The sequence below is a fragment of the Carettochelys insculpta genome, chromosome 12, assembly GCF_033958435.1.
Source record: "Carettochelys insculpta isolate YL-2023 chromosome 12, ASM3395843v1, whole genome shotgun sequence".
Classification (NCBI taxonomy): Eukaryota; Metazoa; Chordata; order Testudines; family Carettochelyidae; genus Carettochelys; species Carettochelys insculpta.
In genome coordinates this window covers 34,501,822-34,524,373 of record NC_134148.1, presented here as the reverse complement: position 1 = coordinate 34,524,373, position 22,552 = coordinate 34,501,822, and the positions used below count along the sequence as shown (strand labels likewise).

Here is a 22,552-nt window from a genome sequence, read left to right as displayed (position 1 = left end):
CTACAAAAATGATTTTTTGTTCATTTTGGTCCTAGGATGCCAATTATTCCTTCACTTAAGATCCCATGTGCATGCACTACGTTAAATTACTTCTTGTGAACAAATGACAATGCTTTTCTATGCAAATTTCAAGAAGAAAAAGTTTGCCTGGATTTCATTATTAGAATTATCAGAAGGTTTACAACAGATTCTTGAAGGTGTTAATTTACATGATTTCTAACTTTAAAGACTTGTGCTATGGCATAACATGTCAGGAGAGTGCAAACAATACTATCACAGTAATGACATTTTGCATCATAACAGTAATCCATGTTGCAATGTAATTTTTGCACAGAAAATATTTTTATTTAAAAGAATAGCTATAAAATTGAAACCTAGTTAGGCTACAACAGTTTTGTTTTTCTTTTAAAAGTCCCAGTAACTATAAAATGCTGATGATATTGATCTAACAGAATGGATTTTTAAAAGCTGGCCTCCCTTTTGGGGTTTGGTTAGCCTCTCTCAGCCGCATGAAGTCCTGAACCAATCCTGAAAAAAAACAAAAACAAAAAAAAACAAACTGCAGGACTGGATACGAGCCCAGGAGTTCAGATCATGGATCAGTGTGATCTGAAGGATCCAAGGATCCAAGGGAGCTAGTTCTGCAAGAGGCATCTAATTAAATTTCAATTAAAAACTCTTTGAAAATTTGCAGCTGTTTTCAGAGCATTAAGTGTTATCCCACAATGGTTTATGACAGGAAATGAACCACAAATCTCTGAAGCCTATAATTTTGTTTTTAACAGGAACCTAGAAACAGAATACCATTTTGATATAGACCTAGCTAAAAACCAGTAAACTGGTTAGATCATTTTTCTTCAAAGACAGATATCAATTGGCTCAGAAATATATTAGTGGTACTTTACTTGCCTGGCTGTCCTGGGCACTGCTGATCTTGCCAGTCGTGATCAGGGAGAAGTTGTAAGCAAAGAGCAGCAACAAAGCCAGGGGCACCATGTACAGCTCTATGTGCCAAACTGTGACCACAAATACCTACAAGCAACAATGCAGTAAAAGAGGATTTATACAACTGTTTAAAGAGACAAATAATAAACCTGTTCAATCATTATCCCTACTAACATATGTCTTTGAATCTCTACTAAACTCATTTGCCTGCCCCTCCCTCTTTGATAAAGAAAATTGACCATGCTAGCTTATTCTTTTTCCATTCAGTTTGATCCATTAGGCTAACATTTGTTAGCTTCTCCAATCTCCTCAAAAAAGTACAAGGCCACCAACATAATGCTAGTGCATGGGCATTATTCCCTTTTTACTGGGACACTGCCAAATCTAGGTAGCTGTTGTCCTCAATGCCGGCTCATATATGCACTTGGCAACTTCTCAGGGGGTAAATCCACTCAGCTTCGTCAAGCACTAACAACCAGCAGGTTCAATGAGTGTGAAATGGAAACCTTCTGCCCCAAGTGCTGCTGCACATCCGCTACGTGATTGGACAATGGAGTCTTACAATGCTTTTTCTATATGCTGCTGCTTCTTCCCTGTGCCCAAGCCAATTCCTAATTCCCTGGGGGAGGCAAAGCAGCTCTCATACCTAATGGTGCAGAGAAAGAGAAGAAGGAAGTGTTATTTACCCCTTCCCATAGCACAAGAACCAGGGTTCACACACTGAAATTAACAGGAAGAAGGTTTAAAACAAACCAAGGAAAGTATTTCTTCATGCAATGCAAAGTCAATCTGTGGCACTCATGGCCAGGACTTGCTGTGAAGTCCAAAAGTATAACTGGGTTTGGACAAGAATTAGAAAGTGCATGCAGGGGCAATGGCTATTAGCCAAGATCATTAGGGGCGATCCCATGCTTTGGGTGTCCCTAAATCTCCAACTGCCAGATGCTGGGATTGGACAACAGGGAACGGATCATTCAGCAACTGCCCTGGTCCATTCATTCTTTCTGACACATCTGGCATTGGCCACTGTCAGGACAGTCTCCTAGGTTAGATGGACAATCACTCTAACCCAGTATGGCTGCTCCAGGGCTCTGTGGTGAGCATGAGACCAAAATCCTGTCCCCCAGCCACCTTCCAGCATCGCCTAACCATATCATTTCGGTTGTGCCTGGAGCCCTTTGGGCCCACAGAGGGGGGAGTGACACCCACCCTGCTGTGATGCCAGATTCTGAAAGCAGAAGCTGGGTTTCCAAATAAAATTGATTGTAAAGTAACTCAGGGAGAAATGGGGCCTTAAATGGAGATTTAAAACAACTGCTCCTGGATTTTTTCAAAGAAATCAAAGCAAATTAAACAGATTTTTCAGGCTCAGTTCCTTCCTATGTGAAGAGAGCAGTAAACATGTTTGTCTACTGCAGGCTCACTGATGGGATGGGGGCAGGCAACGGGGGCAATTGCCCTGGGAACTGGTGATCCTAAAGAAGTCAGGGCTCCCAACTGCCATTGTCACTGCACCAGAAACCCAGGCAGTGCACTCTGGCTGGCCATGTCTCTTCTTCCAGAGGCATTGCCCTTCCAGAAACATGCAGTCATGTCTCTCTCTACCCTGTGTACCAGCCTGCCAAGTCTGCTGCCTCCCTTGGTTTACAGATATCCCCTGAACAGAGTCTGAGCTTGACGTTGATGATAACACAGCATAAGTTTATAAATTAGTTTCACATTCATTGAGACTAAAATTCTACATGGCAGGTACAACGTAAGTGACAGCAATGAAAACACCACCACGTTCTCCTGCCACTGCATCCAAATACCGAGAGGGAGGAATTTGTGGGGCGAGAGAACAACTGAGTCTACACATCCATTAATCCTTGGCCTCTCTGACACTGCTTGCAAGGGTGCCAATTAGTGCCATTTGTGGCAGTGATTTTGTGACAGGGACACAAACTGACAGCTCCAACTCCTATGGCAAAATGCTGGCCTCACTGACATAAATGGGAGTTTTACCTTTGACTTCAGAGGGGGCAGCATTTCCCTCCTAAGGGATGGTGACAGATATACCCTGCACATGAAAAATGCTCTTTTTGTATAGGACAAACTGTCCAGCCATCATCTACCTGGGGCCAAATTCAGCCTAAAGATTAGAGGGAAAGACTCCACATCTTCTTACCCATTCTAAATCAAGCAATTCCTCCACAACAAAGGTATTTTTCACTGATAAGCCCTACTTTGTGTTAGCCGTTGCTATGGAATAGGGCTATCTTCTTGTTATCAGCAATCAGAGCCCAATAAAACAGCCTCTAAGATATATGCCTTTACAAAATGGACTGAATTCCAGACAACACAGTCTCATATTATTGATTTACAGCTCTGGAAGTTAGATCACGACAAGGCAGATCACATTTTTCCACAGTAATCTTCAGCAAAAAAAAGACAAGTAAGAATGACTTGTATATAATGCCACTAAACCAATGTATGCAACCACAAACTCAGCAGGAAGACAGGAATTTGGACAAAATAATGGTAAAACTCAGCTACCTTGCCGGAATGCTACAAGAAGTCAATAGTTGTTGGAAAGATTTCTCTGAGCCTGTGAAGAAGGTGTTAAAGAAGGTGGCGAGATTCTCACAAAGGAGATTCCTCCAAACCTATTTCAATTCCCTCCTCCCTTCAGACCTAATACCTCTATTTACTTAGGATATATCTACACTAGCACACTACGTCGAAGTAGCCTATTTCGAAGTAAGAACATCAAAATAGGCTACTTCAATGCATATCGTCTACACATCCTCCGGGGTTGGTGCCATCGACATTCAACGTAGAAGTAGTGAAGGGGAATGTTGAAAGGAGCCGCCCCGGAAGGAAATGTGGACCGTCCACAAACACAAGCACTCCCCTTCAAAATAAGGGGCTAGCAAAGCCTGCAGACGGGGTCACAAGCTGGACTAGCACTTCTGAGGCAACAGCAAGCCACTTCCTTAAAGGGCCCCTCCCAGACACACACAGCTTGCACAGCACGAGGTCTGCAGAGGCAACAACAAGTTGCAGGCTCCGTGAACACAGCATAGACCCCCAACTGCAGCAGCCAGAAACCCTGGGCTAAGGGCTGCTGCACATGGTGACCACAGAGCCCTGCAGGGGCTGGACAGAGCATCTCTCAACCCCTCATTTGATGGCTGCCATGGAGGACCCCGCCATTTCGACATAGCAGGATGTGGATTGTCTACACACGCCCTACTTCAAATGTCGAAGTAGGGCGCTATTCCGATCTTTGGATAGGAATAGCAATTTCTACGTCTCGCCGCCTAACGTCGATTTCAACATCAAAATAGCGCACAGCACGTGTAGACACGACCCGTGCTATTTCTACGTTGTGCCAGCTACTTTGAAGTAGCTGGCTAGTGTAGACGCACCTTTAATGTTTCTGAGATACAGTAAGGGGGATTTCAGTTTTCAGTAATCTGAGTGCCACTGAAGTCAAGGGGTACTATGTATATATTTTAGTGCAGCTGTCACCATAGTATCTACGCTACATGATCCAAGAGAAGTCCCCAATTATAATTCTAATATCAACTTTCAAACCCTCTGTCTGTTAGATAACATATAACACTGAGATCCCGTTCATGTATGGTCATTAAAAATTCCATATCAGTTATTGTACAAGTAAGTTTGTGAGGTTTAGGTCCTGGCCAAATTGTATTTTCAGTAGTAACATTAAACTTATTTACAAAATAATCTCATAGTTGCCACTGGACAAGGTATTTTATCAACTTCTTTCTGAAAGTTCTGTTCTATTGCTATTTATGTTCCAATAGTCAGCTGCCAAGTTCCAACCGAGAGGTACCTGCACATCAGTAGAACTGCTTAGCATGCTTTGAAAGACCTGGGTTACTGCTATTGCTCAAATTCAGAGAAGTTTAATCACTACTGCGTACTATGCTGACAAAGGCAAATTTATTGACATATAAACACATCAGAAATTATTCGGTCTCAGAGATATACCAAGTGATTACTTAGAACACACAGTAGAGTTAGTAAAGCCCATTAGTATATTTTCATGTGAAAAATGCCTTATAAATATTCCCATAACATCATTCATTGAAAGATATAAAAGGAATTTCATTCAAATACATTCTAAGTCAGATATCATCCTCATGTTATACTTGGGGAAGCTGAGGCACAAATAGATTGAAGGATTTATCACAGTGAGTCAGTGACATAACAGGAAAAAGAATCCAGGATTCCTTACCCAAAATACTCTATTCTAATTTATGCTTTCCACAGTGTTTCATATTATCTATATGCCCATTTTCTTTCATTATCATTATCAACTATTAACTCTGTCACCATCTTTGTTGGTAAAGTGCATATTTTGGATGGGAAAAGTTAGAAAGCAAGATCAGAAGTCAACTGCAGGAAAAAAAAAAGGAAAAAGTCAAAGAATTTTTGTGAAACAGCTGAATTGGGCACTCCAATAACCAATAAAGCAAAGAATTATAAGAATCACCAAGAGCCACCACCAAAAGTTTAAAATAAAAATAGAAATCAGACAGACAGACCTTTCAACAGAAGATGGAACTTTTGGAGTTATGATTCAGATTGGAGTCCTGTCTAGAACAGAACACCAGCATCGTAGCTTTGGAGACAAGTTTGCTTGATTTCCGCTGATTAATGTGTTGCTATTTCAAAGGAGCTAATAACTACAAGTTAAAGCTCTGGAGACTTGGAAGCCATTTCATCTGAAAAATCACTGAAGAGAAGTCCAACTGTTCCTGTCAAGCAGCATGGAGTTTGAACAACCATGTGAGTGGCCCTTTCGACAGCGGTGAAAAAGATGAGAGAAGGCAGTCTGAGCTGAAAGTACAAATAAACTCTTAGAAACACATTATGAATCTGGCTTTTCGGATCCTCTGGTTCCAATTTAGAATCTGACTATTAAAAACAGATTTTAGATGAGTGTCTCCTGAACTATGCCCATAAATATTTATCACCAGCAACTACACACTCATGAGGTAGAATCATTTTTTGGGAGGGGGGTTGGATTTAGAATCCTATTTTCAAAAGGGAGGAGGTGTTGCCAGTGTCACTTTAGTTGCTCAGTCTGGCAATTATGAATATTCATCTCTAATTAACAAAAACTTCATTTTGGCCCAGTATGCCTTTTTGACAAGGTGAAGATAAAAAAGTGTTTTGTAATTCTTGGGACATGAAAGTGATCGGAAAAGTACAAAGTAGTCAGTGTGCCTTACATTTTCATAGCATCATTCAGCCACAGATATACAAAAAATTCCATTCAAACACTGTATGTCAGAGATTATCATTCTTGCTTTATCCTTTGTGAAACTGAGGCACAAATAGGTTAAAAAATTGTGCAAGATCACAGTGAGTCAGTGGCATAATAAGAAAAAGAATCCAGGTGTCCTTACCCAAAACACTCTGCTCTAACATAAGTTTACCCCCTGCCATAGTGCTTCTTTCATATTATCAACATACCTAACTCCTTTCATTATCAACCATTAACACTGTCACCCTCTATTTTTGCAACAAATTTAATGGGATGGAAAGAATAAAAAGGGAAAGAACCTGAAATGTGAGTAAAGAACCTTCATCAAAACAGCAATTTGTCAGGCTAACCATTCTCAGACCAAGACTTAAGCAAATCCCCACAGTGGAACTGTGAAAAATGTTTGCAAAACACGCAACCCCAACCACAAAACTCAACTACCAACCCCTTGCACCTCTCAACATTTGATTGACCTCAACTTTAAAACCAGTTTTGTCAAAAAGTTCACTTAAATTCATGAACATGGGCCCAACTGGGGAAAAAACATGAACTACTCTGCACTTGTGTCTCCAAGATTTTAATTTTAGCCTGAAACCTGAACTCTAATTTTGACCGGAAACACAAATGTGGACAAATACATTGAGCATGGCCATTGGGAAGAAAAGCTCCCCAATTCTAATCTACCTAACAGCTAACTAATGTATCCAAGTCCTTATCCACAATAATGGCATCAAAGGGTGGGAGGTGTCACAGTTGAATGCTCAGTGATGGACAAAATTACAATACTTTTAATCTCTTCCTACCCCAAACAAACGAATGGATTTTAGTCAATATGATACGGTACTGCACTCAAAAAGTAAAGCTGAATTAAAGGGGAAAAATTGGCCTACTGACAAGTATTATTTGTGGCAGAGACTTATTCCTTTAATTAAAAAGGAAAATACACAAAATAGCAACATGAAAGAGCAAACAGCTTTAGCAGCAAGGTCTTGCAAAATGTGGAAATGTCACATTATCCAGAAATACTCTGCTACTACACACATCTGACTGTGACAGCCTCTTATGTATATAATTGTGGCAACACAGCCTTGCAATGCACCCGCCCTCCTATGGTGCGGAATGCGGGAGCTGTCTTTTTTTTCTTTTGGGGCTTTCTTCTGTCCTCCCACCTCTGCACAAGCCTCCAATACCTTGAGGGGACTTAGCTGCCTGGTTAGGTTGCCTAGAAGTTCCAGCGTTTCTGAGGAACCCCCAGACTCTTCCCTTGCCTCAGGGCCACCTCAGTTCCCAACCCCAGCCAGGCTTCTCTCCCACAGTGTGCTCACTCTCCCAGTCAGCCAGCACCTGAGGTGTGCTCTCCCTTTTTCGCACCTCCCTCAAAGAATGGCACATGTTTGAGATGTCTCAAGGTGTGTGGGGGGGGGGGCATGATTAGGTACTCAACAGTCCACTGAGCCTTTCCTGACTCGTTTCAGGTTTACACACATCATCCCAATAACCAAGTCCAAATCCTGACCCCAGCTTAACATCTGAGCTACTGGATCATATGGACTGGGCAATTCATCCAGTCAAAACAGCCTCTTTGTCATGCAAGAGAAGAAAAAGCTGGTGCATCCCCCTAGCTTCTCCCCGCCTTCTAGCCTCCAGTGATGCAGCCGTGCATATGAGCCCATTGCACTGGTTCTCCAACTCTTCCTCTTCAGGCCACATGCTCAGAGAAAGTATACCAGATACGCTAATAGGGCAGGTCCATACTGCAAGGGCAGAAATGGCTGATCAGCAAGACTATTAGTGTCTTTGTAATGAAATAACAAGAGACATAAAACATGTGGCAGAAGGAGAAATAACATTTAAATAAACAGCTGCTGATGGGAAAAAAAAAAGAAAGTATTGGCTCTAGATCTAATTTGCTTTTCCGCAGCAAAAGAATGTGGAGAGTCTTAATAGTATTACAAAGTACATGTCCTAGTGAGCTTAGATCACCGAAATCAAAATGACCTTAAGAAAAAGCGGATCTTGAAATATTTATGCCATGTCACCTGTTATCACTACACTGCTCTGTGCATCTTATCAGCATAACAAGTTCTTGATTTTAAGGGCATACCTCTGGCCAAGAAATCTCACTAGCTCCCTGCAAACTCTTCATCACAAACAGGACCGGCTTCCAAGCAAAAGAAACCATGCCCAAAAAAGAACAGCCTCTATACAATCGATGCAGGTCACTGCAGAGAACCAGGGATTAGAAACTAATGTATGTTCAATAAAACGGCTCTTTACTACATCAACAAAATACAACCTCAGAAAGGTATTGGTTACAGAAGACCAAAGAGCAAAAAGGAAAAGGTCCAGATTGTTGCTACAAAGGGATTGCATCATCCCAGCTGTGATGTAGTAAAAGGGTTAAAGCCCTGCCCCTCCCTCTTGTGCTTTGCCCTAAACAGGGGATGTCTATGCTTCAAGCTGGAGAGGTGGTTTTCAGTTTGAGGAAGCACACCACCAGCTAGAGTTAAAAAATAAAAGTGAAGTGACAGCAGGCGACCGGCATGAAAGGTGAGCTCACTAGGTCCATGCCTACATCTCGGATAGGGAAGTACTCAGGCAGCCATTCACAGCACTGTAGCCACTCTATTTTTAGCACACTAGCTCAAGCACACATGGAACAGGGTATGTCTCACCAAGGCACCATCACCTCAGCTCCAGTGCACCTACTCTAGCTGCAGCAGGGCAAGGAGGGGCTGTTCACCCAACAGCCCTCTGCTGTGAGAAAGCGGTCAGAGAGAAGATTAAGGGGCACGAAAAGGCTCAGACTTAGCTTCATCCACTCTATGAACCAACCAGAGTAGCTAGCCATGTGCACTGAGGCATAGGGAAAAGGCTGCTCAGTGAAAAGGGTGAAGGAATCTACTTCCTCCCTAGAGCATGGAAGAAGCATGATAGGAATTGTGCTTCTATCAGTTACAATTTCAGTGTTGCCAACCCAATGCATTACAAAACATTAGCCAGTCCATTCTCCCCAAAAAACAAAATTATGTGAAAATTCTCCTTCTGTTTAAACCAATAAATGCTGGGCCCTTTTTATTTGCCTTCTGATTTAAAAAACAAAAACAAAAACAAAAACCTTTGGGAGGGGAGGTCATTTTTCTCTGCTGCTGTGAGGAGCACAAAATTATTTTGCATTTTAAAACTACGCTGCAGCTGGTATAATCACAGGTTTCCGAAAAACTGGGGCTTTCAGAAAAACAACAGATACTGTGAGGCTCTCCCCCAAATAAAAAAAAAAACACACAAAAGTTGACATTGCTGCAGTTCGTTCTCTGCTCTTCTTATGTGACACCAAAATTATTCACTATTGCCTATTCAGGCAGTGCAGGTCACTCTCTGGCGGTCTCTCGATAACAAGTAGGACATCTTCATGTCACCCTTCTATTGGAGGCATGTGGGTCAATTTTTGCCACTCTTTTCTCCTTCTCCCTCTCCCGTTGTCTGCGCCGTAGCAGGATAACTCAAACTGAGCCACCCCCTCCTGGACTACTACTCTCCACTGGAGATGGTCCTGGGCAAGGTTCTTCCAAATGTCAACACCAAAGGTGGAATATGCAATGTTAAAATGATTTGTGATCTACTGTACAATTTCCAGATTCTGATCTCAAGGTGATTGTACAGTACTACCATCAACGAGAGCCATACGTGGGACTATTTTTTAAATCCCACTCACATTTTGTCCCGCAATACCCACTTCCACATTGTTTCGTGCACTTTTATCCTCTTCTCACCCACAAAACCCTTTCATCCTACAAATCCCATAAGAAAGTGATAAACATGCTATGCTACTTAACCAACCTTTTCTAAAAATATTTAAAAGAGTTCAATTTTTACCACGTAAAGAATAACACAAAGTTTGCTTAAAGCCTGTAAAAACCACTTTAACTTCTTTCATAATGGACATCAAATCTTTTTCTAACCCTTGCTTAAATTTAAGTGTTAAAAGTTTTAGAGCATTTTCCTGAAAATTGCTGCCTTTTTTTTTTATTTGCCCAGCCTATCTCACCCATGATATAGTACATTTTAGTTGCTCCTGCTATTATGGCAGTGTGTCCTGTAAGAGACTGTTCCCACTTCAGGGAACAGCCATCAGCTTCAGTAGAATTACACCAGTGCATGAAATTAGAATTAGAAATCAAAGAATCCAATAATGGGGTTTTATTTTGAAGCCAGGTATTGACAAAACACTTGGGTTCACAGTGCACAGGCTGCATTTTTTTTAAAGCAGTATGGATGTTTCTGCTCAGGCAGGAGCCCGTGTTCTGAAACCTGGTGAGGGGGAGGGTCTTAGATCCACAGCACACTTCATTTGACCCAGGCTGTGAGTTTTGGTGTCACTGTTTTTTCTGTGCTGTGCAGACATGCCTGTGCTGAGGTAACCAGGCACCTCTTTGGAAGGCTGCAGATCACAGGTCACACTTTGGACTTAGCAGCCCAGTCAAGAGAACAAGAGCCTTTAAGTATTACCATTTTACTAGGTCTCATACTCCAATCCCTACTTGAAAAGACCACTCATGATTATTGCCCAGTGCTTTGTACTGCTTTCCAAATATCTGAGGGTGATGCAGTTAAGTATTGGTGCTTATTCTATATTTCAACTGAAAAAAAGCGAGGTTTGATTTAACATATGTACATTTAATCCCTGAAGCATAATAGCCTACCACAGTTCTGGTTTGATGCTTTTATATAGTTTTTTTGTGGCTACCACTTCCTCACTCCCCTGGCCCAGGGGTGGGTAACGTAAGAAGGGTCCTTGGGACCAATCTTTATGCACGTACAGTAGTTCTAGAGTGAGAAGGCTTCAGATCTTTTTTTTTTTTTTTGCATTTTTTCTTTTTTGTTGTTGTTGTTGTTGTAGTGAACGCTGTAGAAACAGCCATTTGTTAGAATGCTGAGTGTTCTAATTTTTCCCTTGTGTTTTTATCTACTATATTTTACATTTCCTGAGCCAAGTAAAATACAGCTAAGATCCTCATGCAGTAAACCTTAATAAAGAGAGGGAGTTGAGGAATTATTTATGACAGTTTGATACTTACCTACAATGGGTAAAACGAGCTAGCTCAGGAAAATGAATGGGGAGAAAAGGTATCTTAAACCAGATTTCATTTTTAAAAAAGAGCTTCATTCCTTTATCTTGCCCAAACTAAATGAAAGATGCCATTTTTGGATCTCTGATTCCTTTTTCTGCAGCAGCAGTAGGGTCACAGTTTCATGGCTAGGATCAGACAGAAAGTTTCTCATTATTGGTTTTCAAAGATACCAGTAATTGTGCAAGTTGAAAGTCAGATTTTTCAGTAAATACTTTTTTCAAAAAGCATCCGCAAAACCTCTGTGCTGATTAAAGGGAAGCTAAAGAAAAAAAATACAGAACATTTTATTTGTTCCTGGTAAAACCAAGCAACTTAAAGAGGTCAAGAAAAAATTCACCATTAACTGCACCAACAAATGTCTGCTCATTTTGGAGACACATTGTTTTACATTATAGGAAACATTAGCAGTGAGAGTCAGATGATGTTTTAATTGTACAGTAAGTGGGGAAAATATTCAGTGCAAGTGTACTTTGCCTTTGGTAAAATCTACATCAGGTTACAACTGTTACTAAAAAAGAGGCTTAAACTATATACTTAAAAGGCTTTCTTGCCTCATGTTCATAGTGCAGATTAGATCTATAGGAATAAAGAAAAAAGGGCTCTCTGTAATAAGCCAAGTGTATTTAATTAGAATTAGTTCAGTGTACAGTGGCAGGAGTATTGCAGTTCAGTGCATTAGGCTGCTTCGCTGGCAGCCTTCATCTGTGACATGAAAAGAATTCGGGTTGCAGTAAACCCACATAAGTGTGAAATAACTGCGTGTACATTGTAGCGCTTAAGAGTGAAGTTTCCCTTTGTAGAAAATGGTTTGCCAGGCTGAATACTCTCTGGAATCTGAGACCAGGAATGGAATCCATCAGCAGTTGGATAAAATTAGCATATGGTTCTCTTTGTGTTTTTTTTTTAACCTGGGACCCAAAAAATAAAATAAAATACTTAAGCATGTACCAATCACAACACAAGCTGGTCCTGTGGGGGTAAAAAATGTATCTAAATGTAAAGCACCAAGTTAAGATAAACACACTCTCAAACAAAGAGCAGCATGTACATTAATAGTTTCCTAGTCTCGTTTATAGCTACTGTATTGCTCAGGAATCCAGAACTCCTCTTTGTCAATCTGACTACACGATTCAGCAGACAGGAAGACAGCAAAACCAGTAACTATCCTCTCTACACACACATGCACACACCACCACCTCCAACAAGTATGTTAGATTTCCAGGAAAACAAATGTGGTGATTAAAACACACACACACACACACACACACACACCCCCCATGTTCATAAGCTAACATAGTTCTAAAATTGCTACAGTGCATAATGAACGTACTAAAACGATGGGGATAGATATTGTAATTACAGTCCTAAATATGATAACTTTCTTCATCTCAGTCTTGCATATTTTAGACTACCAATAGCAGCAGCAACAAAAAACTAATACTGGCAGCAGGACTAGGCAATGAAGACTCTTCAGTGACAGGCCTACAGCATCTTGCTTTACAAAGCACAGAATTTAAAAAAAAAATGTTGCAAGACCCTTTTGCAATTTAAGGCAGCTGTTCAGGTAAAAACCAACACCAGAAGATTGTTTATTTTAATAAAGCTATTATATGCACAGCTCCAAATTAGGAATGGCAGGAGACATGGGGATGCCTAAACCACCACCACCTGTTTGCCCTGAAAATCAATTAAAGTCACACTATCACCGCAATCCTTTCTTAGCTAATAAAAGTTATACAGCTTTAACGTGCAGCTTTAGGTGCTTTCTGGGAATGTGCCTGAAACCTAAAGCCTGAGTTTCACATTACTAAGATACTCATATGGGTATGAGCTAACCACTGTAAAACCAGCCTTTGGCAGGAGTGGGGAGTAATAAGGAAAAAATGACATTGTAGCAGCTGATTTCATGAAATGAAATGGACCAATATTCAATAAATTCTAGCAATGCATCCTATATATTTTAAACAGGAAAAAAAAAATCAAAGCCCTTTATGACACACGCCTGTTCAACATATTCCATGCTGCAGCAGAACAGATCCAACTTTGCAAGTTGAAAGCAAGGGCAGTAGAGACATCCCAAGTGTTTTAGTAATTAAACGAATATGCATAATGAACCATATGCCCAAAGGGCCTGTTCTTCATGTGGGCCAGATTTTTGTTTGAATTTTTAATTTTTATATACAGATGAAACACTTCATGTAATGCAGCAACAGTGTGAGAGAACATGCTATGCAGGGAAACGACAGGCAACTGCCCATGAGAGAATGATCAGAATATACCTGATGAATTCAGATCCAAGAGTTAAGTGTGCATGTTAACTATTATGAAAGAGATGATGCATAAGAACTGCTGGAGATTTTGAGTGGAGCTCTATATACATTTGGATCCTGCCAGGAGACTCCAGGAGAATGAAGAAAGATAACCTCATGATCAGTGTTTACTCAAAACTACCAGACTTTTGAATGAATATTTAATATTCTGAGCCCACAGCACTAGCTCAGGATCTGGATCTATGAAGCTGAGCTACAAAACCAGCATTACAGTGGCTTCTAAAATTACAGCAGTTAAAATAATTAAGATTTTATAAATACATTAAGTTATTGTAAATTTCAAGTGAGAATAGAATTATCTACCCAATAAGTCTTATGTCAAGGAAAGAAAACAAAACCTGACCTGCTTCAGAAGTAAACAACTACTTCTAAGGAAAGTGAAGAAGTTAAACTTTTCATCGGGTTCATCTTCCATCAAGTCAACATTTAAACAATACAAATGGAATGTAAAACAGATCCCCTACCCCTCTGTAAAGAATTCAAAAGGTGAAAGAAATGAGCTGTAAATAATGTCACTCATTGCTTTCAGTCCTAATTCAGGGTTTATGCTTTTGACACTGCCTGGTTTACTTGATCTAGTGGTCTCCGCAGAAAGACAGATAAACTTCAACGGCCGTCAGAAGACAAAAATTGACAAGGAGCATCACCTTTCCTGACTGCTTAAATCCTTTAAGGAAGTGTTGGAGCAATTAGAGAAGGAGTCTAATCTTTGCAGAGTGCATTAACACTCGCCGACCTCCCAGACAATAGATCAGAACTCAGACACATAATGCTTCCCTCAGGCTTTTTAGCCAGAGCATTTGATCTCATAGTCACTCTGTATGTGTTACTATAGGTATCAGTGTATAAGACATTATTCACTGTGCATTAAAAGGTCCACTATCCCTTAAAAAACAGAGCAGGGAACCCATTGCAATCTATGTGATTGCAAAATTATTACTTCTCAAAAACAACCAGACAATGGCACTACAAAATGACAACACTCTAATAATAATACAGGTTGAATCTCTCTCATCCAGTATCTTTGGCTGTGTCTACACTTGCATTCCTCTTTCGAAAGAGGCATGCAAATGAGGGAAATTGAAAATGCAAAATTGAGGTGCAGATTTACATATCTGGCACCTCATTTGCATGATCTTCTTTCGAAAGAAGAAAACCAATGTGGACACTGCTCTTTCCGAAGTAAACCCCACATGAGAAAGAATCCTTCTTGCTATAAAAAACGGGAAGAAGAATTCTTTCGAAGATGGGGTTTGCTTTTGAAAGAGCAGTGTTTACACTGGTTTTCTTCTTTCGAAAGAAGCTATTTTGAAAGAGGAATATGCAAATGAGGTGCCAGATATATAAATCTGCACCTCATTTGCATTTTCAATTTCCCTCATTTGCATGCCTCTTTCAAAAGAGAAATGCAAGTGTACACACAGCCTTAGGGACCTGACCATTGTCGGATGAGAGAATTTCCCAGCCCACAGGAGGTCAATATTGTCTAGCAACATTACCAACACTTCCACTGCTTACTGGGCACCTAGAAAACATTTAGGAGTAAATTACAGCTGAATAACAGAGCTAGGACTGGTGGCTGTAAACTGTATGGGACCATGTTAAGCTTAGCCACACCCATGATAAGTGGTCATCTGGCTAACTAAAATCATTCTGGATTTCAGATGTTGCCAGACAGGAAAGTTCTAGATTAGAGAGGTTCAAGCTGCAATAGGGTATTTCTCTGCTCGGGGATACAAACCTGTTTTTAAAAAGCCTAACAATATTTTAGTCATAAAAATAATCAGTTAGAAAAAATGCAGCGCTTAACTCCTATAAAGGGACTTAACCAATTTAGTTCATTAAGGAAAGCAAAATGGATAGTTGTATATAATCCTTCAAAATTTGTATAAGAAAGCAAAACTTCTAGAAGTACTAACTGGTAGAATGAGGCATAATTTAATTCTTGATGGACACATGCTGTTGAAATGCTGAGTTCATTGTATAAGTTACATTTTCTCCATTTAATAATCTAAACATTTTTAGAAAATTTGCTGAGCACATTTTTAAAATGGGATTAGACCTTCTATGTCGTCCTCTTCTGCCAGAGGCCAGCCCTAAACATTCTTTATATGGACATTACAAAAGTAAGCTTTTAGAGAGCAGCTAACTATATTCCCACCCACCTTTGAATAATGAGAGCTGCAAAGGACTAACAGGTATTTTTAATATGCTTGAAACCATTTGATGTACGCAGCCAGCTGATAATAGGGGCCAGATATCTAGGTACAGTTTGAAAGATTCTATTTGCTTTTCCACAGATCTACATGCAGCTGCTTTTGTGAAGTAGCTATGTTCCAAACACACACTGAAAATACTTGTTGATTGTGCATCTCAACTTTAAAAGCATGAAAAACAACCAAAAAGTTTGCAGTTACTAATGTGTGTAGATATAAATAAACTCCTCCCAGTCACAGTACAATACAGTGGTTTAAAATCAACCAGTGACAGAATAAAACTACAGAAAATTAATGATTGGCTTCCAGACAAAATTATATACTTACTTCCTGACAGAATAAAAAAGCAGTAGCTTATTGTGAAAAGCAATTCAGGGAGTTCTGAACTTAAACTGGTAGGGAAGACTAAGTTTGCATGTTGTTTTGGGGGTTGTTTTGTTAAGTGTGGTCTCCTACAAATACACTGTGCTAATCTCAGAGAATCCCTTGACTTTGCATAAGAAAGTCTAACATAAGAGACAAAAATAAATCAGAAAGTAAAGATTTTGAGGGAAGAAACAATACCATACGATCTATATATTTAAAATCACATGCCTCAAATCACACATTACATTTAAAATGATGAGCATCTCACAATTCTAAAATGTTCCAGGAAAAAAAATACAGATTAATCCATTTGATTTTGGTGAAATAAGGAAGAAGGTGTCAAAAGTGGAGGGTCATACTGGGAGGCTGGTTTCAATCTTTGCTATACAGATACTGCAGCTCACCATAATAAACAATTTCATTTTTTTCATTTCACACTCAGACAAAAATACATTCCCCTTCACCAACAAAGGGGCTCACAGGGACAAGACTGAGCTAAAAATCCATTTTGATTTGATGTTAAAGATTTGCTTTCAGGGTACTTATTTATTATTATTACAATTATCCTTAAGTCATCTTGTGTACAAACAACTCTGAACTTCTGGTTGATGAATGTAATCTCTGCTATATGCATCATATTTTAAATTACGGTTAAAACAGAAGCTGTACTAGAAAGGGAGAAAACAGATTTTTTGTTTAAAAAAAAATATTTGTAATAGGGGTTCCACTCCCAGACCTCATTCATTTCAGATCGTGTGGAGAGCGGAAAAATAGAACAGTCTTCTCTCGCAACCCCTGTCCCTCCTGTACCCTTCTCCCGGTGCACCACCATTGCTATCATCACCACAAAAACTACAACTGTGCATTGCCTTTGAAATACAATATTTCTTAGAATTGTCAAGGGTTCTGCAAGTAAGGTTAGATTTGCACTGAATGGGTGCATGAATTTAAAGATAACATGGTTCAACTAAAGGGAAAAAAATGAAACTGACAGAAAATATCTGACAAAAACCATTAAAACAGGAGTGTGATCATTCATGAGAGTCTATCGCCATCTACAGGATTTTTCCCCAGTTTTGTAAACCAGTTAAAAATCCTAGATGAAGAATTTGCTGTAAAAGAGAGGGGCAGATTTCTTAGTTGGTGTAAAGCAGCATAGGCCCACCAAAGCCAGTGAAGTTATGCTGATTTCCACCACTTGAGAATCTGGTTCTATATTTTTTAATGTAAGTTCAAAAGAGAGTGAACACCCTATTTTTAGAGGCTTTTTTTCTTGTTTGGGTTATATTCATGTGAAAACAAAAGAATGTGTCATTTTTAAATGAAGACACTAAAATAAAACTGCTACAGGAAGTCTAGATTAATGCAAGAATCAATCAAGGTCACTGTGAGTCCATACTCTTCGCATACCAAAGATACACATACTGTTGCTTTGAGAAGTTTTCTGATAGATGACAGGGTTAAAATAATAGTAAAAATTCCAACAGATCTTGGAAAAAGAAAATTACCTCTGGGGTTTTCAAAACATGGAATATTTTTAACTGAATGTTAATTTTATAATGTATATGTACTTACGGAAGGCGATAAAAGGTTTTATTTTCATGAAAATAAAAATAACTTTCATTCCTTCAATACTGTTAACTTTCTATGATGCAGTCCACAAGTAAAAACTAAAAGAGAGTATGCATGTTATAACTTGAAACTGCAAAATAGAAAGTTATTTTCCAATCACACCAAATCAATTGATTTGATGGGTTACAAGTTCATTTTTGTTATCTGTCTGTGGAATGATCAGATGATAAAGATTATAATTATTGTTTTCTCAGATATTCAAAATATATGCTAGACATTTGGTTTCACTGCACTTTCATGACAAAAGAACACATTACACTCTATTTGCCCCTATATTTTTGTAGGAAATTCCTGTTGTCATCAGTGGACGTCCGTATAAAGAATGAGGGGAGTGTGTGACCCATTGAATTCGGGATGACCCATGACAGTAAGAACAATGAGCTAAATCTATTTCTGGTGTGAGTAGATCCTACATCTGTACTGACTGCTATGGAACTGATCCTGCACACATGGAGAATGAATTTAAGCCAGCATCCTTAACAACTACTGGAATCTCAAGAAAGAGTATATTTTCTGAAGTTCTAGGAACTACTAGAAATCCAGTAGTGTGGAGTATACAGCAATAAACTGGAACACAATTTTATTTGGTTGAACACAGTGTATATTAAGTAAACAGAAATGGTATGAGATTGTTATAAACCAGTAATAAGCGCCTCTAAAATTAGATTCATAGCTTCAAAAAACAAAGACGTAAGATGAAATAAAAAGGCTTCATAAATCAAAGTTAGCCTAAAGTACAACAGACTATAGCAAACTCTAACCACACCACAAAGAGAGTTCCCTCTCCATAAACATCAGATCAGGCAGCTAAAATTATTACCAAAGCTTGCTTGTAACTGTCACCTGTGGTGGGTATAATTACAGGCTACTGCTACAAGCACGCCCACGTCATATGGCAATAAAAGGATCCACTGCTTGCCAAGACCAGGCAGACAATGGAGAACACACACCACCTGACGAGAGCCCAAAAAGATCAGCCAGGGAGACTAATAAAAATGACAGCTTAGAAACAAATGACAAAGCTTGAACTGCAGAAAAAGGCAATATCAAATTAGTTGGAAATGCAGGCGCTGAGCAGCGTGCTCCAACAGGTCACAACTCAAGCAGAAAGCCAGTTAGAAGTGTTGTCACACACGTTTGGTTCAAGTTTAAGCTCCAAAGAACCCTTTTCATTAGACAAAATGTTTGCACATTTGGGGCTGACTTTATGTGTCATTATCAGACAGCCAAACCGATGAAAACTGCACATTATTAATTCAGATCAGTAAGTGTGGGGGGGAGGTGGGAAGGAGGGGAATCTGTTTTAAGGGGTTATCTATCCTTGTACCACAACAATGAATTCATCTCTGTCTTTGGAAGCCTGCAAGCGTGGCTCCCGATGAGCTGCAGTCCATGGGAGCTGTGCCTTAGGATGAATGTGTGCACAATTGGGCTTGGGGGCCCTGGCTGCAACTTTTGGATTACAAATAGAAAACAGCCCCAGATGTAATTTAAAATCAGTTTAACATAAGTATAGGACAAATGCAACAGCTGAGGACTTCCCAGGCCACCAGGGGTGAGGGATTAATTTCTATATGATGCATGAAAAGTTTTGAAAGCGCTGTGCAGGAAGTGCTGCTGTTAGTCACATAAATGAGAATAAATAAATGAGACAACCCTTTGCGCCGTCCCCCCACCCCCACTGCCAAAGTTGCGTCAGGAGTGGCTGGAGTGTTGGCCTCCTTTGAAAGGCTAGTCCCTGGGGCAACTGGCCCCTTTGCCCTGTCCTCTCCTTTTCCCCCTCATCGGTGGCCTCGAGTATAGGTTAGAATCATGTTAAGGATCTGAACCATTAAAGGGCAGGGAAATTCACAGCTATAGATGAAGGGTCCAATTCACTGTGCAATACAGTTAAGCAGACACAGAAGAGTAGAGAATTAACCCTCAAATATCCTCCCCAACAATACTGGATAGATTTATTTCATAAGGGTGTTTTGCTTTATGCTGTCCTTCTTCAAGGCACTTTACAAAGGCCTCCATCACAGAATCAGTTTTGGACAGGCAGATTGTTAATGACAGTTGGATTTGTTAAATCTTTGGTTGCATAAACCTGACGTCTCCTTTATTGTTAGTGGAAGTAGTAGAGGGGGTAATAATGGTTGCAAAGCCACTCGGGATTGAAATTCAGACAACTTAAAACATCAGAAACAGACCTATAGAAATAGCAAAGAATCAAAAAAGCTCTCTTTCTTCACACACTGAACAAGGAACTTTGCTACAAAAAGGAAAACAGAGTTACTAGCAAAGAGACCGTCTTCTCTACTTCATTTCAGAGTTTCTGCCTAGTTCCTGTGCTGCTTGGGTTCCTGATCCAGTTTTAGAGAAGCTAGAGTTATATCCTCAAAGAGATTGGCTTCAGCTGCAAAGCTCACATCCATGCTTTCAGTAGGCTGAGGTGAGTTTGGATTCGACAGGCTTTTTAGATCCTTTATTTAAAACCATGGGCTTGTCTCCAATACAGGGTAGATCAATGATGCAGTGATCAATCCACTGGCATTCAATTTAGCGAGTCTAATGAAGACTTACAAAATCAACTACCAATCAATCCCTTTTCAACTCCCAGCAGAATGAGATGAACAAGGACGTCAACAGGAGAGTTCTTTTCTGTCAGTCCTGCCAGAATATGGCACCTCCAGTAAGGTGATCTAAGCTACATCAATTTGAGTTACGCTACTAACGTAACTCAAATAGTATAGCTTAGAATGACCTGTCCTGGTAATGTAGACCTGCCCTATTATACCCTCATAAGGTTATTCTTTCCATTATAAAAAGCCAAGTGTTCATCATGCTTCCTTTACACTATGCTCCCACTGTTGCACATGAAATCCCACATTTGTACATGCAGCTCTGTTACATGACCATAACGGGACACCTGCAGGCAACTGTTTTGTTGAGCGAACAGCTCATATAAGACAACAGAAGAAACTTGTTGAGACTACACCTTCCTGTAGAGATTTCAACTATGGAGTTTTTTGGGAAGAAGGAATGAAAGGCTACTGTTAAAGTCTGAGTTCTCTCTCTGAGTTCCGATGCTGCAGTTAATATTCCCAGAGCAGTGACAATCACAGTGGTGACAATAAGACACACACACACGGAAAGTAAACAAATGTTATTTCTAGCTCTTGCAAAAAATGTCTGGACAGAGTTAATAGGGAAATAGCCACTTGGAAGTGTCACAACATTGTAAACAATAGTTAAAAGACAATGTTTAACATTTAAAGTTTGGGTGAGGCTAAATTGAGCAGTGATTTACGTAAATTAGCCTTTCAGCTCTCAAGAGGAAAGATAATCATATGGTTCTAGCAGAGGCCTGAGAGTCAGGAGCTCTGGGCTTTATTCACTCTGTCAGTGACTCAGGGTGTGACCTCGTATAAGTCACAAAAGCCTTTTGCTGGGGGTTTAGCATCTTTCACTGTTGCTCAGGCAGGAAGGTAAAAGTGACTCAGACAAAGAGCAAGGACACTTTCTGTACTCCAGCTTACAGCAAGATCTAGACACACACACAGTTCTTGATGGGTTAAGAACGGTCACTCTCTCTTTCCATCTGTATGGTCCCAGTGACATGCACGCATTCTCCCTTGCCAGGTGCCCCCAATCCTGGCTGGTGCCACTCAACTTGTATAAGACACAGTACTGCAAAAACAGTAAAATACCAGACCTTTGGAGGAGAGCAAAAATGCCATCCCCCTAAATGCCCTGTAAACTGAGGTAACACACATTGAACTAAAAGCAGAGGGCTCCTGAAGTCTAATCCCAGGACTTCTACTCATAGTTCTTAATATCTTTGCAAACTTCACAACTGTTACATAACCAAACCCTCCTAATACTTTTGAGCATGCACCTAACATTCACCACCTACGTTACAGATATGATAACTAAGAAATTACACAGGTCACTGCAAGCAGAGCTAGTAACAGAAACGAGTGTCTCACCTTATACTTTGCTATACTCCCTTTCAAATTAAGTGGACCAAATTATACGCTTGTCTAACACTTGCTAATATAATATGGATCTATCATGACCACATCCCGTATTGAAGTATATGAGTCTGCTGCTGCCTCCATGGCTATGTAAATTTTCTCTCAATTCAAGCAATAGACACAGGTGCTTTTAAATCTAAAGATCCCAGATTCAGTCACCTTAAAATTACTAAAAGGTCCTTTTGTTGTTTCTATTCCGACCACTACACCAAAATCAGCTCCCATACCTGGGAACTAAACTCAGAAGAACTGTTACCTAACTTTCTAGTACTTCTTCACTTGTTTTATCCAACACGTGTTCACCAAGAAAGTTGGCGGTGATTGGTTACCTAACATAACGAATGCCAGTGAAAATGTGATTGATTCAGAAGCTAAAACAGGAAAAGAACAAGTTAAAAAATGACTTAGACAAGTTAGAGTCTTCAAGTCACCAGGACATGAAGAAGTACATCCTAGAAAATTCAAGGAGCTGACTGAGAAGATATCAGAGCCTTAGCTCCATTTTGAAAAGTCATGGAAGATGGAACAGAATCCAGAAGACTGGAAAAGGACAAATATAGTGCCCATCTATAAAAACAGAAATGAAGACAGCCCAAAGAGCTTAATGTCTATCTATTCCAGGAAAGATAAT

At 39.9% G+C, this 22,552-nt stretch overlaps 1 protein-coding gene across 1 annotated transcript in view; it reads right to left on the bottom strand.

Moving 5' to 3' along the window:
* The window catches only part of MCTP2 (multiple C2 and transmembrane domain containing 2), a 179,711-nt gene that overhangs the window by 28,694 nt on the left and 128,465 nt on the right, over positions 1–22,552 (bottom strand). Inside the window, exon 19 of the mRNA XM_075006809.1 lies at positions 910–1,032. Coding sequence (XP_074862910.1) covers positions 910–1,032 — 123 coding nt within the window. The remainder of the gene's footprint in view (positions 1–909; positions 1,033–22,552) is intronic.